This window comes from Carcharhinus amblyrhynchos, chromosome 6 (genome assembly GCF_965287045.1).
Source record: "Carcharhinus amblyrhynchos chromosome 6, sCarAmb.v2.hapA, whole genome shotgun sequence".
Taxonomy (NCBI): domain Eukaryota; kingdom Metazoa; phylum Chordata; class Chondrichthyes; order Carcharhiniformes; family Carcharhinidae; genus Carcharhinus; species Carcharhinus amblyrhynchos.
In genome coordinates, this window is record NC_137329.1 from 67030170 (window position 1) to 67046568 (window position 16399).

The following is a 16399-nucleotide window of genomic DNA, read 5'->3' on the forward strand; positions in this document are numbered from 1 at the left end:
ATTTACTAATCCACGCAACTATACCTTCATCCAGATCATTAATAAAAATTACAAACAGCAGTGGCCCCAAAACAGATCCCTGAGGCACACCACTCGTAACCGAACTCCATGACGAATATTTACCATCAACCACCACCCTCTGTCTCCTATCTGCTAGCCAATTCCTGATCCAATTTCCTAGATTACCCTCAATCCCATACATCTGCATTTTCTGCAGAAGCCTACCATGGTGAACCTTATCAAACGCCTTACTAAAATCCATATATACCACGTCAACTGCCTTACCCCCATCCACCTCTTTGGTCACTGTCTCAATATAGGATGGGAATAGAAGGATATGGTCCCCACAAGGGTTGGAGATTTTAGTTACGTCGGCTAGTATGGTTGGTGCAGGCTTAAAGGGCTGAAGGACCTGTTCCTGTGCTGTAATTTTCTTCGTTCTTTGTTCTTTGCTCTGACATAAGAACATAAGAAATAGGAGCAGGAGTAGGCCATCTAGCCCTTCGAGCCTGCCCCACCATTCAATAAGATCATGGCTGATCTGACGTGGCTCAGTTCCACATTCCCGCCCTCTCCCCATAACCCTTAATCCCCTTGCCTACCAAAAACCTATCTACCCGCGTCTTAAATATATTTAGCGAGGCAGCCTCCACCACCTCAACGGGCAGCGAATTCCAGAGATTCACCACCCTTTGAGTGAAGAAGCTCCTCCTCAACTCCGTTCTAAACCGCCCCCCCCCTTATCTTGAGGCTGTGCCCTCTAGTCCTACTGTCCTTTCTGAGCAGGAAGAACCTCTCCACCTCTAACCTATCCATCCCCTTCATCATCTTATACGTCTCTATAAGATCCCCCCTCATCCTTCTAAACTCCAATGAGTACAAGCCCAGCCTATTCAGCCTCTCTTCATAGTTCAACCCCCTCAACTCTGGTATCAGCCTAGTGAACCTCCTCTGCACTCCCTCCAAGGCCAAAATATCCTTGCACAAGTGCGGCGACCAAAACTGCACACAGTACTCCAGCTGCGGCCTCACCAGTGCCCTGTACAGTTGCAGCAAGACCTCCCTACTTTTATATTCAATCCCCCTCGCTATGAAGGCCAGCATCCCATTTGCCTTCCTGACCACCTGCTGCACCTGTAGGCTGGGTTTTTGCGACTCATGCACAAGGACCCCCAGGTCCCTCTGCACCGTAGCATGCTGCAGCTTTTCGCCCTTTAAATAGTAGTCCCTCCTACTATTATTCCTGCCAAAGTGGATAACCTCACACTTGCCAACATTGTATTCCGTCTGCCAGGTCCTCGCCCACTCGGTCAGCCTATCCAGATCCCTCTGCAGACTTTCCACACCCTCCGCACAATTTGCTTTTCCACTTATCTTTGTGTCATCAGCAAATTTCAACACCCTACACTCAGCTCCCTCCTCCAGATCATCTATATAAATGGTAAATAGCTGAGGCCCCAGTACCGATCCCTGGGGCACTCCACTAGTCACCAACCGCCGATCCGAATAGCACCCATTGACACCAACTCTCTGCCTCCTATTTGACAGCCAATCCTCTATCCATGCTAACACCTTACCCCCAACTCCATGCCCCCTAACCTTCTGTAACAACCTGTTGTGCAGCACCTTATCAAACGCCTTCTGAAAATCGAGAAACACCACATCCACCGGTTCCCTTCCGTCCACCGCACTAGACACATCCTCATAGAATTCCAATAAATTCGTCAGACGTGACTTCCCCTTAATGAATCCATGCTGTGTCTTTGATGATTATTGAGATGATGATTATTGAGATTCTTTGATGACGGATTCAAGCATTTTTCCTACAACAGACGTTAAACTAACCAGCCTATAATTCCCTGCCTTTTGCCTGCTACCCTTTTTAAACAGCGGCGTAACATTAGCTGTTTTCCAATCTTCCGGCACTTCCCCGGAATCCAGTGAGGTTTGGAAAATAATCACTAAGGCATCTACTATCACCTCTGCCATTTCCTTCAGAACCCTGGGATGCATTCCATCTGGTCCTGGGGACTTGTCCACCATCAGTCCCGCTAGTCTGTCGAGCACTACCTCTCTAGTGACAGTGATCACATTCAGGCCCTCAACTCCTACCATCCTTCTATCTTTAACACCCAGCAAACTATTCGCGTCCTCCTCCGTGAAGACCGAAGCAAAAAACTTATTTAAGGCCTCAGCCATTTCCTCATCCCCCACCACTAAATCCCCCCTCTCATCCTCTAAGGGTCCAACATTCACCCGAGCCAGCCTCCTCCTCTTTATATATTTATAAAAATTCTTACTATCCTTTTTTATATTTAGCGCTAGCCTAGATTCATAGTCTATCCTTCCTTTCTTTATCAACTTCTTTGTCATTTGTTGATTTTTAAACCTCTCCCAATCCTCTACTCGTCCACTAATTTTAGCCACTCTAAACGCATCAGCTTTTAATTTAATTTCTTTCGTTAACCACGGCTGATTATCCCTTCTCCTATGATCCTTCTTTACCATTGGAATAAATTTCTGCTGAGCACCAAGAAAGATCTCCTTAAAGATCCTCCACTGTTCCTCAGCAGTGCTACCGACCGATCTGTGCCCCCAATCTACATTTGGCAATTCCTCTCTCATCCTATCGTACTCCCAGAGGACACAGGTCTGGGATCCTACTTTCTCATCCTCCATCTGCATCAAAAACTCGACCATACAATGATCACTCTTCCCAAGAAGATCCCTCACAACAAGGTCCCTAATTCTACCTGCCTCATTACATAACACCAGAGGACAGTGCAACATGCTCTCGGTACTGACCTTGTGACAGTGCAGCACTCCCTCAGTACTGATCCTCTGACAATGCAGCATTCCCTCGGTAATGACCCCCTGACAGTGCAGCACACCATCAGTACTGACTGTCTGACAATGCAAGCATATCTGCAATGCTGACCCTCTGACAGTGCAGCACTCCTTCAGTACTGATCCTCTGACAGTGCACCACTTTCTCAGTACTGACCAACTGACAGTGCAGCACTCATTTATCACTATCTGACAGAGCAGCACTCCTTCAGTACAGACCCTCTGACAGTGCGCGTAACCTCAGTACTAACCCTCTGACAGTGTAGCACTCCCTCAGTTCTGAATATCTGACAGTGCAGCATTCCCACAGTACTGACCCTCTGACTGTGCAGCAGTTCCTCTGCACTGATTGTCTTGACAGTGCAACACCTGCTCAGACCTGGCCAACAACTGTGCAGCACTCATCCTCAGTACTGAACATCTGACAATGCAGCACTCCCTCAGTACTGACCATCTGACAGTGCAGCGCTCCCTCAGTACTGACCCTGTGACAGTGCAGCGGTCCCTCAGTACTGACTATCTGACAGTGCAGCACTCCCACTCTACTGACCCTCTGATAGTACAGTGCTCCCTCAGTGCTAACGATCTGCCTTGTACATCTCCTGTAAACTCCTCACACCTTAAACCTGTGTCCTCTAGTAATTGATTCTTCCACCTTGGGAAAAAAGCTTCTGACTATCCACTCTGTCCATGCCTCTCATAATCTTGTAGATTTCTATCAGATCACCCCTCAACCTCTGTCATTCCAGTGAGAACAAACCAAGTTTCTCCAACTTTTCCTCATAGCTAACGCTCTCCGTACCAGTCAACATCCTAGTAAATCTTTCCTGTACCCTCTCCAAAGCCTCCACATCCTTCTGGTAATGTGGCGACCAGAATTGAACACTATGTTCCAAGTGGAGCCTGCTTAAAGTTCTATAAAGTTGCAACATGACTTGCCAGTTTTTAACCTGAATGCCTCGGCTGATGAAGGCAAGCATGCCGTGTGCCTTCTTGATTACCTTCTCACCTGCATTGCCACTTTCAGTGACCTGTGTACCTGTACACCCAGATCCCTTTGCCTATCAATATTCTTAAGGTTCCATCATTTACTGTATATTTCCTATCTGTATTAGACCGTCCAAAATGCATGACCTCACATTGGGAGTCTTTTATAGACCTCCAAAAAGTTCTAGAGAGGTTGAGGAAAGGATTGCAGAGACGATCCTGGTTAGGAGTGAAAGTAATAGGGTAATTGTTATGGGGGATTTTAACTTTACTAACATTGATTGGAATAGCTATAGCTCTAGCTCGTTAGAGGGGTCAGTTTTTGTTCAAAGTGTGCAGGAAGGTTTTTTAACTCAATATGTAGATAGGCCAACTAGAGGTGAGGCTATATTGGACTTGGTGCTGGGAAATGAGCCAGACCAGGTGCTAGACTTGGAAGTTGGTGTGCTTTTTGGTGATAGTGACCACAATTCGGTTACGTTCACCTTAGTGATGGAAAGGGATAGGCATGAACCTCGGGTCAGTAGTTTTAGCTGGGGGAAGGGTAACTATGAGGCCATTAGGAGAGAATTAGGAAGCATTGGTTGGACTAGGAGATTACAGGGACTAGGAACGTCTGAAATGTGGAGTTTGTTCAAGGAGCAGCTACTGTGGGTCTGTGATAGGTATGTCCCTGTCAGGCAAGGAGGAATTGGTAGGGCTAGGGAACCGTGGTGCACAAAAAAAGTTGATTTGTTGGTTAGGAAGAAGAAGGAGGCTTATGTTCGGATGAGGCTTGAGGGCTCGGGTAGTGCAGTAGAAAGCTTTAGATTGGCTAGGAGGGAGTTGAAGAGGGAGTTAAGAAGGGCTAGAAGAGGGCATGAGATGACTTTGGCTGATAGGATTAAGGAGAATCCTAAGGCGTTCTATAGGTATGTCAAGAATAGAAGGTTGGTCAGGGCAAGATTAGGGCCAGTTACAGACAGTAGGGGGAAGTTGTGTGTGGAACCGGAAGAGATTGGAGAGGCATTGAACCATTATTTCTCTTCGGTGTTCACACAGGACGATATGAATGTAGCTGAGGAGGTCACTGGGGTGAAGGGGTGTAAAATAGAAAGTATTGTAGTTGATACAGAGGATGTGTTGGATATTCTAGAAGGGTTGAAAATAGATAAGTCCCCTGGTCCTGACGGGATTTACCCTAGGATTCTATGGGAGGCAAGAGAGGTGATTGCAGAGCCACTGGCTCTGATCTTCAGGTCGTCGTTGGTCTCTGGTATAGTACCGGATGATTGGAGGACAGCGAATGTTGTCCCATTGTTTAAGAAGGGGAGCAGAGACTTCCCTGGGAATTATAGACCAGTGAGTCTTACTTCTGTAGTGGGCAAGGTTTTAGAAAGAATTATTAGGGATAGGATTTATAGTTATTTGGAGAGTAATGAATTGATTAGAGATAGTCAGCATGGTTTTGTAGCGGGAAGGTCGTGCCTTACTAACCTTATTGAGTTCTTTGAGAAGGTGACCAAAGAGGTGGATAGGGGTAAGGCAGTAGATGTGGTATATATGGATTTTAGTAAGGCGTTTGATAAGGTTCACCATGGTATGCTTCTGCAGAAAATGCAGATGTATGGGATTGGTGGTAATTTAGGTACTTGGATCAGGAATTGGTTAGCAGATAGGAGACAGAGGGTGGTGGTTGATGGTAATTATTCATCATGGAGTTCGGTTACGAGTGGTGTGCCTCAGGGATCTGTTTTGGGGCCACTGCTGTTCGTAATCTTTATTAATGATCTGGATGAGGGTATAGTTGGGTGGATTAGTAAGTTTGCTGATGACACCAAAGTCGGAGGTGTGGTAGATTGTGAGGAAGGGTGTCGAAGTTTGCAGGGTGACTTGGACAGGTTGCAGAGCTGGGCCGCGAGGTGGCGGATGGAGTTTAATGCGGAGAAGTGTGAGGTAATCCATTTCGGTAGGAATAACAGATGTGTTGAGTATAGGGCTAACGGGAGGACTTTGAATAGAGTGGAGGAGCAGAGGGATCTAGGTGTATGTGTACATAGATCCCTGAAAGTTGGGAATCAAGTAGATAAGGTTGTTAAGAAGGCATACGGTGTCTTGGCGTTTATTGGTAGGGGGATTGAATTTAGGAGTCGCAGCGTCATGTTGCAACTGTACACAACTCTGGTGCGGCCGCACTTGGAGTACTGTGTGCAGTTCTGGTCCCCACATTACAGGAAGGATGTGGAGGCTTTGGAGAGGGTGCAGAGGAGGTTTACCAGGATGTTGCCTGGTATGCAGGGGAGGTCCTATGAGGAGAGACTGAGGGATTTGGGGTTGTTTTCACTGGAAAGAAGGTGGCTAAGAGGGGATCTTATAGAAACATATAAGATGATTAGAGGTTTAGATAGGGTGGATGGTGATAGCCTGTTTCCTCGGATGGAGAAATCTAGCACGAGGGGGCATGGCTTTAAATTAAGGGGGGGTAGTTATAGGACGGATGTCAGGGGCAGGTTCTTTACCCAGAGGGTGGTGAGGGACTGGAATGCCCTGCCTGCTGCAGTTGTAAATGCGCCTAGTTTGGGGGCGTTTAAGAGATTGGTGGATAGGTTTATGGACGAAAAAGGAGTGGTTTAGATTAGTGGGTCAATGTTTTTTTTTAAAAATAAGACTGGTCGGCGCAACATTGTGGGCCGAAGGGCCTGTTCCGCGCTGTAATGTTCTATGTTCTATGTTCTATTTGTCCAGATTAAACTCCATCTGCCATCTCTCCCCCCAAGTCCAGTGTCTGTGGGAGTTTGCGCATTCTCCCCGCGCTTTCTCCGGGTGCTCCGGTTTCCTCCCACACCCCAAAGATGTGCTGTTAGGCTGATTGGCAGGAATAAATTGTCCCTAAATCAGTTTCCCTCAATCTGGATGGTCATAAAACATTAGACAGCGGTCGTGGGTAGAGAGGTGGACTGGTGGTGTTGAGATGGCGGCGCGGGCTCGTTGGGCCAAAGGGCCTGTTTCCCGGGCTGATTTTGTTCTTTGTCTCCACCTGATCTATATCCTGCTGTATCCGCTGATTGTCCTCATCGCTATCCGCAAATCCACCAACCTTTGTTTCTTCTGCAGACTTACTAATCAAACCAGTTACATTTTCCTCCAAGTCATTTGTATACATTACAAACAGCAAAGGTCCCAGCACTGATCCCCGAGGAACACCACTTGTCACAGCCTTCCATTCAGAAACGCACGCTTCCACTGCTACCTTCTTTGACCGAGCCACTGTCAGAGGATCAGCTCTGAGGGAATGTTGCACTGTCAGAGGGTCAGGATTGCAGGAGTGCGGCACTGTCGGAGGGTAAGTACTGATGAAGTGCTGAACTGCCAGAGGCTCAGTACTTCAGCAGTGTTGACTGTCACGGGGACAGTTCTCAGGGAGTGCTGCACTGAGTGTCGGCACTGAGAGCACAGAGTATCAGTACAGAGCTGCACCATCAGAGGGTCATTATTGATAGAGTGCTGCACTGTCAGAGCGTCAGTACGGAAGGAGCACTGCACTGTCAGAGAGTCCGTACTGAAGGACGGCTGCCCTGTCAGAGGATGAGTGCAAATGGAGTACTGCATTGTCAAAGGGTCAAAACAGAGCAAGTGCTGCAGTGTCAGAGGGTCAGTTCCAAGGAAGTACTGGATTCTCTAGGGTAGGTACTGAAGGATTGCTGCACTGTTAGCGGGTCAGTGCTGAGGAAGTGCTGCACTGTCAGCGGGTCAGTGCTGAGAGAATGAAACACTCTCAGCTAGTCAGTACTGAGGGCGCACTGCTCTGTGAGAGGTTCAGTCATGAGAGAGGCTGCACTGTCAGAGGTTAAATACTGAGGGCGTGCTGCACTGTCTGACTGATTGCTGCGCTGTCAGAGGATGATTACGGAGAGAGCATTTGCATATTTGAGGGTCTATACTGAGGGAGTGCTGCACTATCAGAAGGTCAGTTCTCAAACTATGTTGCACTGTCATAGGGTCAGCACTGAGGGGGCACTGCACAGACAGAGGGTCTGTACTTAAGAAATGTTGCACCGTTCAGCTGTTAGAGTGGCATGGTAGCACAGTGGTTTGATTCCCGGCTTGGGTCACTGTGTGGAGATTGCACATTTTCCCTGTTTGGATTTCCTTCTATACCCAAAGATGCACAGGTTAGGTTGATTGTCCATGCTAAATTGCCCAGGTGATGTGTACGTTAGAGGAATTAGCAGGGTAAACATGCAGGGCTATGGGGATTGGGCCTGAGTGGGATTGTTGTCAGTACAGACTTGATGGGCCAAATGGCCTCCATCTACACTTTCAGGATTCTAGATTTTATGATTCTAGTACTGAGGGAAGACCGCAATGGCGCACAGCCCATACTGAGGGAGTTCTGCACTGTCAGGTGATCAGTAGTCAACCAATGTTGCACTGTCTGAGTGTTAGTCCTGAGAGAGAGCTGCACTGTTGGAGTTTCGGTACTGAGGGAGTGCTGCACTGTCAGAGGCTTAGTATTGAAGAGGTGTTGCATTTGTCAGCAGGTCAGTAATGAGGTAGTGTTGCACAGTGAGGGGATCATAACTGAGGGAGTGCTACACTGTAAGAAATCTCACAACACCAGGTTAAAGTCCAACAGGTTTATTTGGTAGCATAAGCCACAAGATTTCACAGCACTGCTTCTTCATCAGGTGAGTGAGAGATCTGTTCACAAACAGGGCATATAAAGACACAAACTAAATTTACAAAATAATGGTTGGAATGTGAGCCTTTACAGGTAATCAAATCTTAAAGGTACGGATAATGTGAGTGGAGAGAGGGTTAACCACAGGTTAAAGAGATGTGTTTGTCTCTAGCCAAGATAGTGAATGAGACTTTGCAAGCCCAGGCAAATCATGGGGGTTACAAATAGTGTGACATGAACCCAAGATCCCGGTTGAGTGCTACACTGTCACAGGGTCTGGACTGAGGGAATGTTGCCCTGTCGAATGGTCAATACTGAGGAAGTGCTGCGCTATCTGAGAATTAATACGGTGGGTGTGTTGCACAGTCAGTGTCAGTACTGAGGGCCCAAAAGGCATGCCCTTGTATTCATTTTTACATGTAGTCATAGAGTCATACAGTGCAGAAGAGGCTTTTTGGTCCATCGAGTCTGCACCCAAATAACTACCACTAAATGCACGCCCATCCCATTTTCCAGCACTTCTCCCATATCCTTGCATGTTATGATATTTCAAGTGCTCATCCAAATGCATTTTATAGGTTCAGGTTTCCGGCCTCCACTACTTTCCCAGGCAGTGCATTCCATATTCCCACCACCTTCTGAGTGAAAAGTGTTTTCTCAAATCCTCTCTGAATCTCCTGTCCCTTACCCTAAAACTATGCCCTCTTTGCATAAGAACATAAGAACATAAGAAATAGGAGCAGGAGTAGGCCATCTAGCCCTTCGAGCCTGCCCCGCCATTCAATAAGATCATGGCTGATCTGTCGTGGCTCAGTTCCACTTTCCCGCCCTCTCCCCATAACCCTCAATCCCCTCTCTTATCAAAAACCCATCAACCCGCGTCTTAAAAATATTTAGCAAGGTAGCCTCCACCACTTCAACAGGCAGAGAATTCCAGAGATTCACCACCCTTTGAGTGAAGAAGTTCCTCCTCAACTCCGTTCTAAACCGCCCCCCCCTTTATCCTGAGGCTGTGCCCCCTAGTCCTACTGTCTTTTTTGAGCGGGAAGAGTCTCTCCACCTCTATCCTATCCATCCCATTCATCATCTTATACGTCTCAATGAGATCTCCCCTCATTCTTCTAAACTCTAACGAGTACAAGCCTAATTTATTCAGCCTCTCCTCATAGCTCAACCCCCTCAACTCCGGTATCAGCCTAGTAAACCTCCTCTGCACTCCCTCCAAGGCCAAAATATCTTTGCGCAGGTGCGGCGCCCAAAACTGCACACAGTACTCCAGCTGCGGCCTCACCAATGCCCTATACAGCTGCAGCAAGACCTCCCTACTTTTATATTCAATCCCCCTCGCTATGAAGGCCAGCATCCCATTCACCTTCCTGACCACATGCTGCACCTGCAAGCTGGGTTTTTGCGACTCATGCACAAGGACCCCGAGGTCCCTCTGCGATTGACTGAGAATGATTTTGATCCAAAGCTTTCTGTTTTTGAGGAAAATATATAGTGTGAGTTGTAGATGTTGTAAGTGGATGTCTGTACTTGTTAGCTATGGTGAGTCAACACCAGATTCATCAGCCACACTAACAGGACATTCCCAAACATCACTCCAGCATAATGCAACATCATCTGCGCTCTCTAGACCAACTGCAACATTGTCATCAAATCAGCAGACATCGTCATACTGAACAGAATGGACTACTGCAAAGAAGTGTTTTGACAACTGAACAGCGAAGAACACTTACAGACAGTTACCTGCAGATCCAACCAAAGAACTCACCCATCAACTCAACAGACTGATTAAGACCTTTGATCCAGACCTTCAGAGCACCCTCCGTGCTCTCATCCCATGTATTCCCCACATTAGAGATGTCTACTGCCTCCTGAAGATACACAAGGCAACACACCTGGCCATCCCATCAATGGGATCCTGTGCAAGAACCTCTCCGGCTATGTCAAGGGCATCCTGAAACCCGTTGTACAAAGAACCCCCAGCTTTGTTGCGACACTACAGAAACTTCCTACAGAAAGTCAGCACACATGGAGCAGTTGAACCAGGAGCACTGCTCGTCACAGTGGATGTCTCAGCACTCTGTACCAGCATCCCTCACAATGGTGGCATTGCTGCAGCTGCCTCAGTACTCAACTGCCAATCTCCAGATGCAATTTTACAACTATCCCCTTCATTCTGGACCACAATATCTTCACCTTCAACAACCAGTTCTTCATCCAGACACATGGAACAGCTATGGGGACCAAATTCGCACCTCAGTATGCCAACAACTTCACGCACAGGTTTGAACAGACCTCTTCACCACACAGGACCTTCAACCGATGCTATCCACTAGATACATCGATGACATTTTCTTCTTTTGGACTCATGGTGAACAATCACTGAAACAACTATATGATGACATCAACAAGTTCCATCCCACCATCAGACTCACCATGGACTACTCTCCGGAATTGGTTGCATTCTTGGATACATGCACCTCCATCAAGGATGGACAACACAGCACTTCACTATACCATAAGCCCACAGATAACCTCACAATGCTCCACTTCTCCAACTTCCACCCTAAACACATTAAAGAAGCCATCCCCTATGGACAAGCCCTCCGTTTAAACAGGATCGCAACAGGTACCTCCAGAGGCTGAAAGATGCCCTCATAAGAACAGGATATGGTGCTCGACTCATTGATTGACAGTTCTGACATGCCACAGTGAAAAATTGTACCGACCTCCTCAGAAGACAAACACGGGACACAGCAGACAGGGTACCCTTCGTCGTCCAGTACTTCCCTGGAGCGGAGAAGATACAACATCTTCTCCGGAGCCTTCAACATGTCATTGATGAAGACGAAAATCTCACCAAGGCCATCCCCACACCCCCAATTCTTGCCTTCAAACAACTGCATAACCTCAAACAGAGCATTGTCCATAGAAAACTACCCAGCGTTCAAGAGAAAAATGACTACAACACCACACAACCCTGACACAGCAACCTCTGCAAAACATGCCGGATCATCGACACAGATAACATCATCTCATGTGAGAATACCATCCACCAGGTACACGGTACATACACTTGCAACTCGGCCAACGTTGTCTACCTGATGCGCTGCAGGGAAGGATATCCCGAAGCACGGTACACTGGGGAGACCATGCAGACGCTACAACAATGGATGAATGAACATTGCTCGACAATCACTGGGCAAAAGTGTTCTCTCCCTGTTGGGGAACACTTCAGTGGTTACAAGCTTTCGGTTTCTGATCTTTGGGTAAGCGTTCTCCAAGGCGGCCTTCATGACACACAACAATGCAGAGTTGCTGAGCAGAGACTGATAGCCAAGTTCCACACAGATGAGGACGGCCTCAACCGGGATCTTGGGTTTATCTCACACTATTTGTAACCCCCACGACTTGCCTGGGATTGCAAAATAGGAGGCAGAGAGTGGGGGGTCAATGGGTGCTATTCGGATTGGCGGTCGGTGACTAGTGGAATGCCCCAGGGGTCGGTGCTGGGGCCTCAGCTATTTACCATTTATATAGATGATCTGGAGGAGGGAACCGAGAATATGGTGTCGAAATTTGCTGATGACACCAAGATTGGTGGAACAGCAAATTGTGCGCAGGGTGTGGAGAGTCTGCAGAAGGATCTAGATAGGCTGGGTGAATGGGCCAGGAACTGGCAAATGGAATTTAATGTTGGCAAGTGTGAGGTTGTCCACTCTGGTAGGAATAATGGTAGGAAGGACTATTACTTACATGGTGAAAAACTGCGGCATGCGACGGTGCAGAGGGACCTCGGGGTCCTTGTGCATGAGTCACAAAAACCCAGCCTGCAGGTGCAGCAGATGGTCAGGAAGGCGAATGGGATGCTGGCCTTCATAGCGAGGGGGATTGAATATAAAAGTAGGGAGGTCTTGCTGCAACTGTACAGGACACTGGTGAGGCCGCAGCTGGAGTACTGTGTGCAGTTTTGGTCGCCGCACTTACGTAAGGATATTTTGGCCTTGGAGGGAGCGCAGAGGAGGTTTACTAGGCTGATACCGGAGTTGAGGGGGTTGAACTATGAGGAGAGGCTGAATAAACTAGGCTTGTACTCGTTAGAGTTTAGAAGAATGAGGGGAGATCTCATTGAGACATATAAGATGATGAATGGGATGGATAGGATAGAGGTGGAGAGGATCTTCCCACTCAGAAAGGACAGTAGGACTAGAGGGCACAGCCTCAAGATAAAGGGGGGTGCGGTTTAGAACGGAGTTGAGGAGGAACTTCTTCACTCAAAGGCTGGTGAATCTCTGGAATTCTCTGCCCGTTGAAGTGGTGGAGGCTGCCTCGCTAAATATATTTAAGATGCTGGTTGATAGGTTTTTGATAGGCAAGGGGATTAAGGGTTATGGGGAGAGGGCGGGAATGTGGAACTGAGACACGACAGATCAGCCATGATCTTATTGAATGGCGGGGCAGGCTCGAAGGGCTAGATGGCCTACTCCTGCTCCTATTTCTTATGTTCTTATGTTCACTAACTGTCTTGGCTGGAGACAATACACATCTCTTTAACCTGTGCTTAACCTTTCTCCACTCACACTGTCTTATCTTTAAGACTTGATTACCTGTAAAGACTTGCATTCCAACCATTATTTTGTAAATTGAGTTTGTGTTTTCATACACCCCATCTGTGAACAGAACTCTCACTTACCCAATGAAGGAGCAGTGCTCTGAAAGCTAGTGGCTTTTGCTACCAAATAAACCTATTGTGAGACTTCTTACTGTGTTTACCCCAGTCCAACACCAGCATCTCCACATCTTGTTAGCTATCACAGAGGCCAGACTCTTTCTAATGCTGGCTATTTCTGTTCCAGATGTTTACAAAGCAGTGGAAGTCAAGGCTGCCCAAACTGCAGACGTTCAGCTGTGAAACCCGGTTATGTGTAACAACGACAACACACTAAATTCCTTCTTTATCGAATCATTCGCCAAGAGTTGGAGACTCTGAGGGTGGAATGACAAAAAGCCAGAAACAATACTTTGAGGAGCAATTAAGTGACTGACTGGAGCTGTATCAGGGTCAGCTTGCTCCCAATGGGTGATTAGAAATCCAGTTCTGGACAGTAAGCAGACAGTAATCAATGTGACAGATATATCCATAGGGATCTCCACCCCAGTTTAAGTGTTGAGGCTGATACCGACTCAAATCTGCAGCCTGTTAATTAACTAATTAATTAATCAGCCAATTAATTCTCTGATAATTAATGTATTCTATCAAAGCAGATTCACTGAATAGAGAGCCTGTTTGAATGTTTGGAAAATGTTAATATTTCATTCAATTCTTAGTATGAAGTCAGGAAGCAATTTGTCCAGGTTCTATCAACTTGTGTCACTAAAATATCTATTGTCTTCAAAAGGTAAAATCCTGGGAATTCTGAAATAAAAACAGGAAGTACTGGAAATACTCAGTAGGTCATGCAGCATGTGTGTAGGGAGACAGAGAATACGAACTGGATATTCCTCAATAGCTTAATAAACCTTTCTTCAGAATTCAAAGTCACAAGACCATGATCTGAAGTGTAAACTCTTTCTCTCTGTCCAGACACTGTCTGACCTGCTAAGGTGTTGCTGTGCTTATTGTCATTTTCTGGCTTTGTTTTGAGTTTTGAATGAATTTATTTCTTGCGTTTGAGGGAGAAGACAGTTCATGAAAGTCAATAGGGCAGGACAGTATCTCTGACTTTTAAAATTTTCTTAACCAGAAAATCCTTCCCAAATAAATCCCCTGACCTCATTCTCACTCAATACTGAACCCTTTGACCTCATCCTCACCCAATACTGAATCCTGACCTCACTATCATCTAACACTGAAGCCTGACCTCCCCTCATCCCCTACTAAACTCCCTGACCTCACCCTCACCACTGACTGAACCCTGACCTCACCCTCACCCAATACTGAACCCCTGTCCTCACTCTCGTCCCTTATTGAACACCTGACGTCACCATCATTCCCTACTGAATCTCTGAACTTAGCTTTACCCCCCGCTGAACCCCAACACTCACACTCAACTCCTGACCTGGCTCTCATCTTCTGACCTGGCCTCCAATTCCTGACCTTTCCCTTGGCCTCTGACTTTGCTTCTGCTCCTGATCTCACCCTGGATCCCTGACTCCATCTTCAACCTGACTCTGTGGTTTTCCTGTGTTTTCCATTTAATCTGTGATGATTGATGTTGTATTGTTGCTGAATTTTATATGATCATTATCAGCTTTGATGTAAACATGTCAAATTTATTTGTTGGGTAAAAATTGTATGCCTTGTCTAGTCTGAATAAATTAGTCAGCATTAATGTGGGTGCTTTCTCCAAATCTGAGAGGACAACTTTTCGGAGTCTGCTGTTTTTTGTGAAATCATCCTCTTTACAGTCATAGAAGTTTACGGTATGGAAACAGGATCTTTGGCCCAACTTGTCCATGCTGCCCTTTTTTTAACCACTAAGCTAGTTCCAATTGTCCACATCTCTCTATATCCATCGTATCTATCTATCTAAATGCTTCTTAAAAGACAAAATTGTATCTGCCTCTAATACTACCTCTGACAGCTTGTTCCAGACACTCACCACCCTCTGTGAAAAAAATTGCACCTCTGGATCCTTTCGGATTTCTCCCTCTCATCTGAAACCTATGCCCTCTAGTTTTAGCCTCCCCTACCTTTGGGAAAAGATGTTGACTATCGAGCTGACCTATGCCCCTCATTATTTTATAGACCGCTATAAGATCATTCCTCACACAGGTATTCCTACACACCAGGGAAAAAAGTCCCAGTCTCTCTTATTAACTCAAACCATCAAGTCCTGGTAAAGTCTAGTAAATCTTTTCTGCACTCTTTCTAGTTTAATAATATCCTTTCTATAATAGGGTAACCAGAACGCTACAAAGTATTCCAAATTTGGCCTTATTAATGTCTTGTACAACTTCAACAAGACATTCCAATTCCTGTATTCAATGTTCTGACCAATGAAACCAAACATGCTGAATGCCTTTTTCACCACTCTGTCCACCTGTGACTCCACTTTCAAGGAGCTATGAATATGTGCCCCTAGATCTCCTTTGTTCTATAACTTTCCTCAGTGTCCTACCATTAACTGAGTAAGTCCTGCCCTACCAAATCTACCAATCTACCAAAATGCATCACCTTGCATTTATCAAAATTAAACTCCAGCTGCTATTCATCAGCCCAATGGCTCAATTGATCAAGATCCTTCTTCAGAGTTCACTAATCTTTGCATCATCTGCAAACTTACTAATCTTGCCCCCTAAGTTCTCATCCAAATCATTAATATAAATGACAAATGACAGTGGACTCTTCATTCAAATTGAACAGGTGTCGTTCAGCACAGTCTTGCAGGGAGGAATAGGGAAGTCACTACCCACGTGGAAGATGTGAGTCTAGCTGCAGTAGAAGAGAAAGGGACCTCCGTGTCCAAATTGACCAATCACTAAAGGCTGTGCCCTCAGCTTACAAGATCACAAAATGAGGAAACCAATCACGAGACTTTATTCCTTGGGGAATAAAATTGAAAAGTAAACCTGTTTCACTCCTTCATGGAACTCTTGATTCTTTTCCTTGACTGACCTGGGCCAGATCCTTCATCACCTTACTGAAGTTGCCTCTTCTCAAACTAAGTAGTTTTACTAGATTGTTCCTTGTCCATTTCCATAAATAGCAAAAATTTTATGATACAATGATCACTGTTACCTAAACATTCCTCTGCTGACAGATGATGCACTGGATCTATCTTACTCAGAATAACATCCAGCGCTTCCTGTTTCTTCATTGGGCTGGAGCCATTAGGGTAATGTTGAGCTCAAACTCTTGATGTGTGGGGTTGGTGGCATGGCAACAAAATCGAGAGA

The 16399-nt window shown here is 46.2% G+C and overlaps 1 protein-coding gene across 2 annotated transcripts in view; it reads left to right on the plus strand.

Annotated features, from left to right (window-relative positions):
• rapsn (receptor-associated protein of the synapse, 43kD) overlaps positions 1–14852 on the plus strand; it is an 83683-nt gene extending 68831 nt beyond the window's left edge. For both annotated transcript variants that reach the window (XM_080190572.1, XM_080190573.1), the window contains one exon: positions 13357–14852. In XM_080190572.1, the coding sequence (XP_080046698.1) occupies positions 13357–13429 (73 nt within the window). In that variant the 3' untranslated portion in view covers positions 13430–14852. The remainder of the gene's footprint in view (positions 1–13356) is intronic.
• The last annotated feature ends 1547 nt before the right edge of the window (positions 14853–16399 follow it).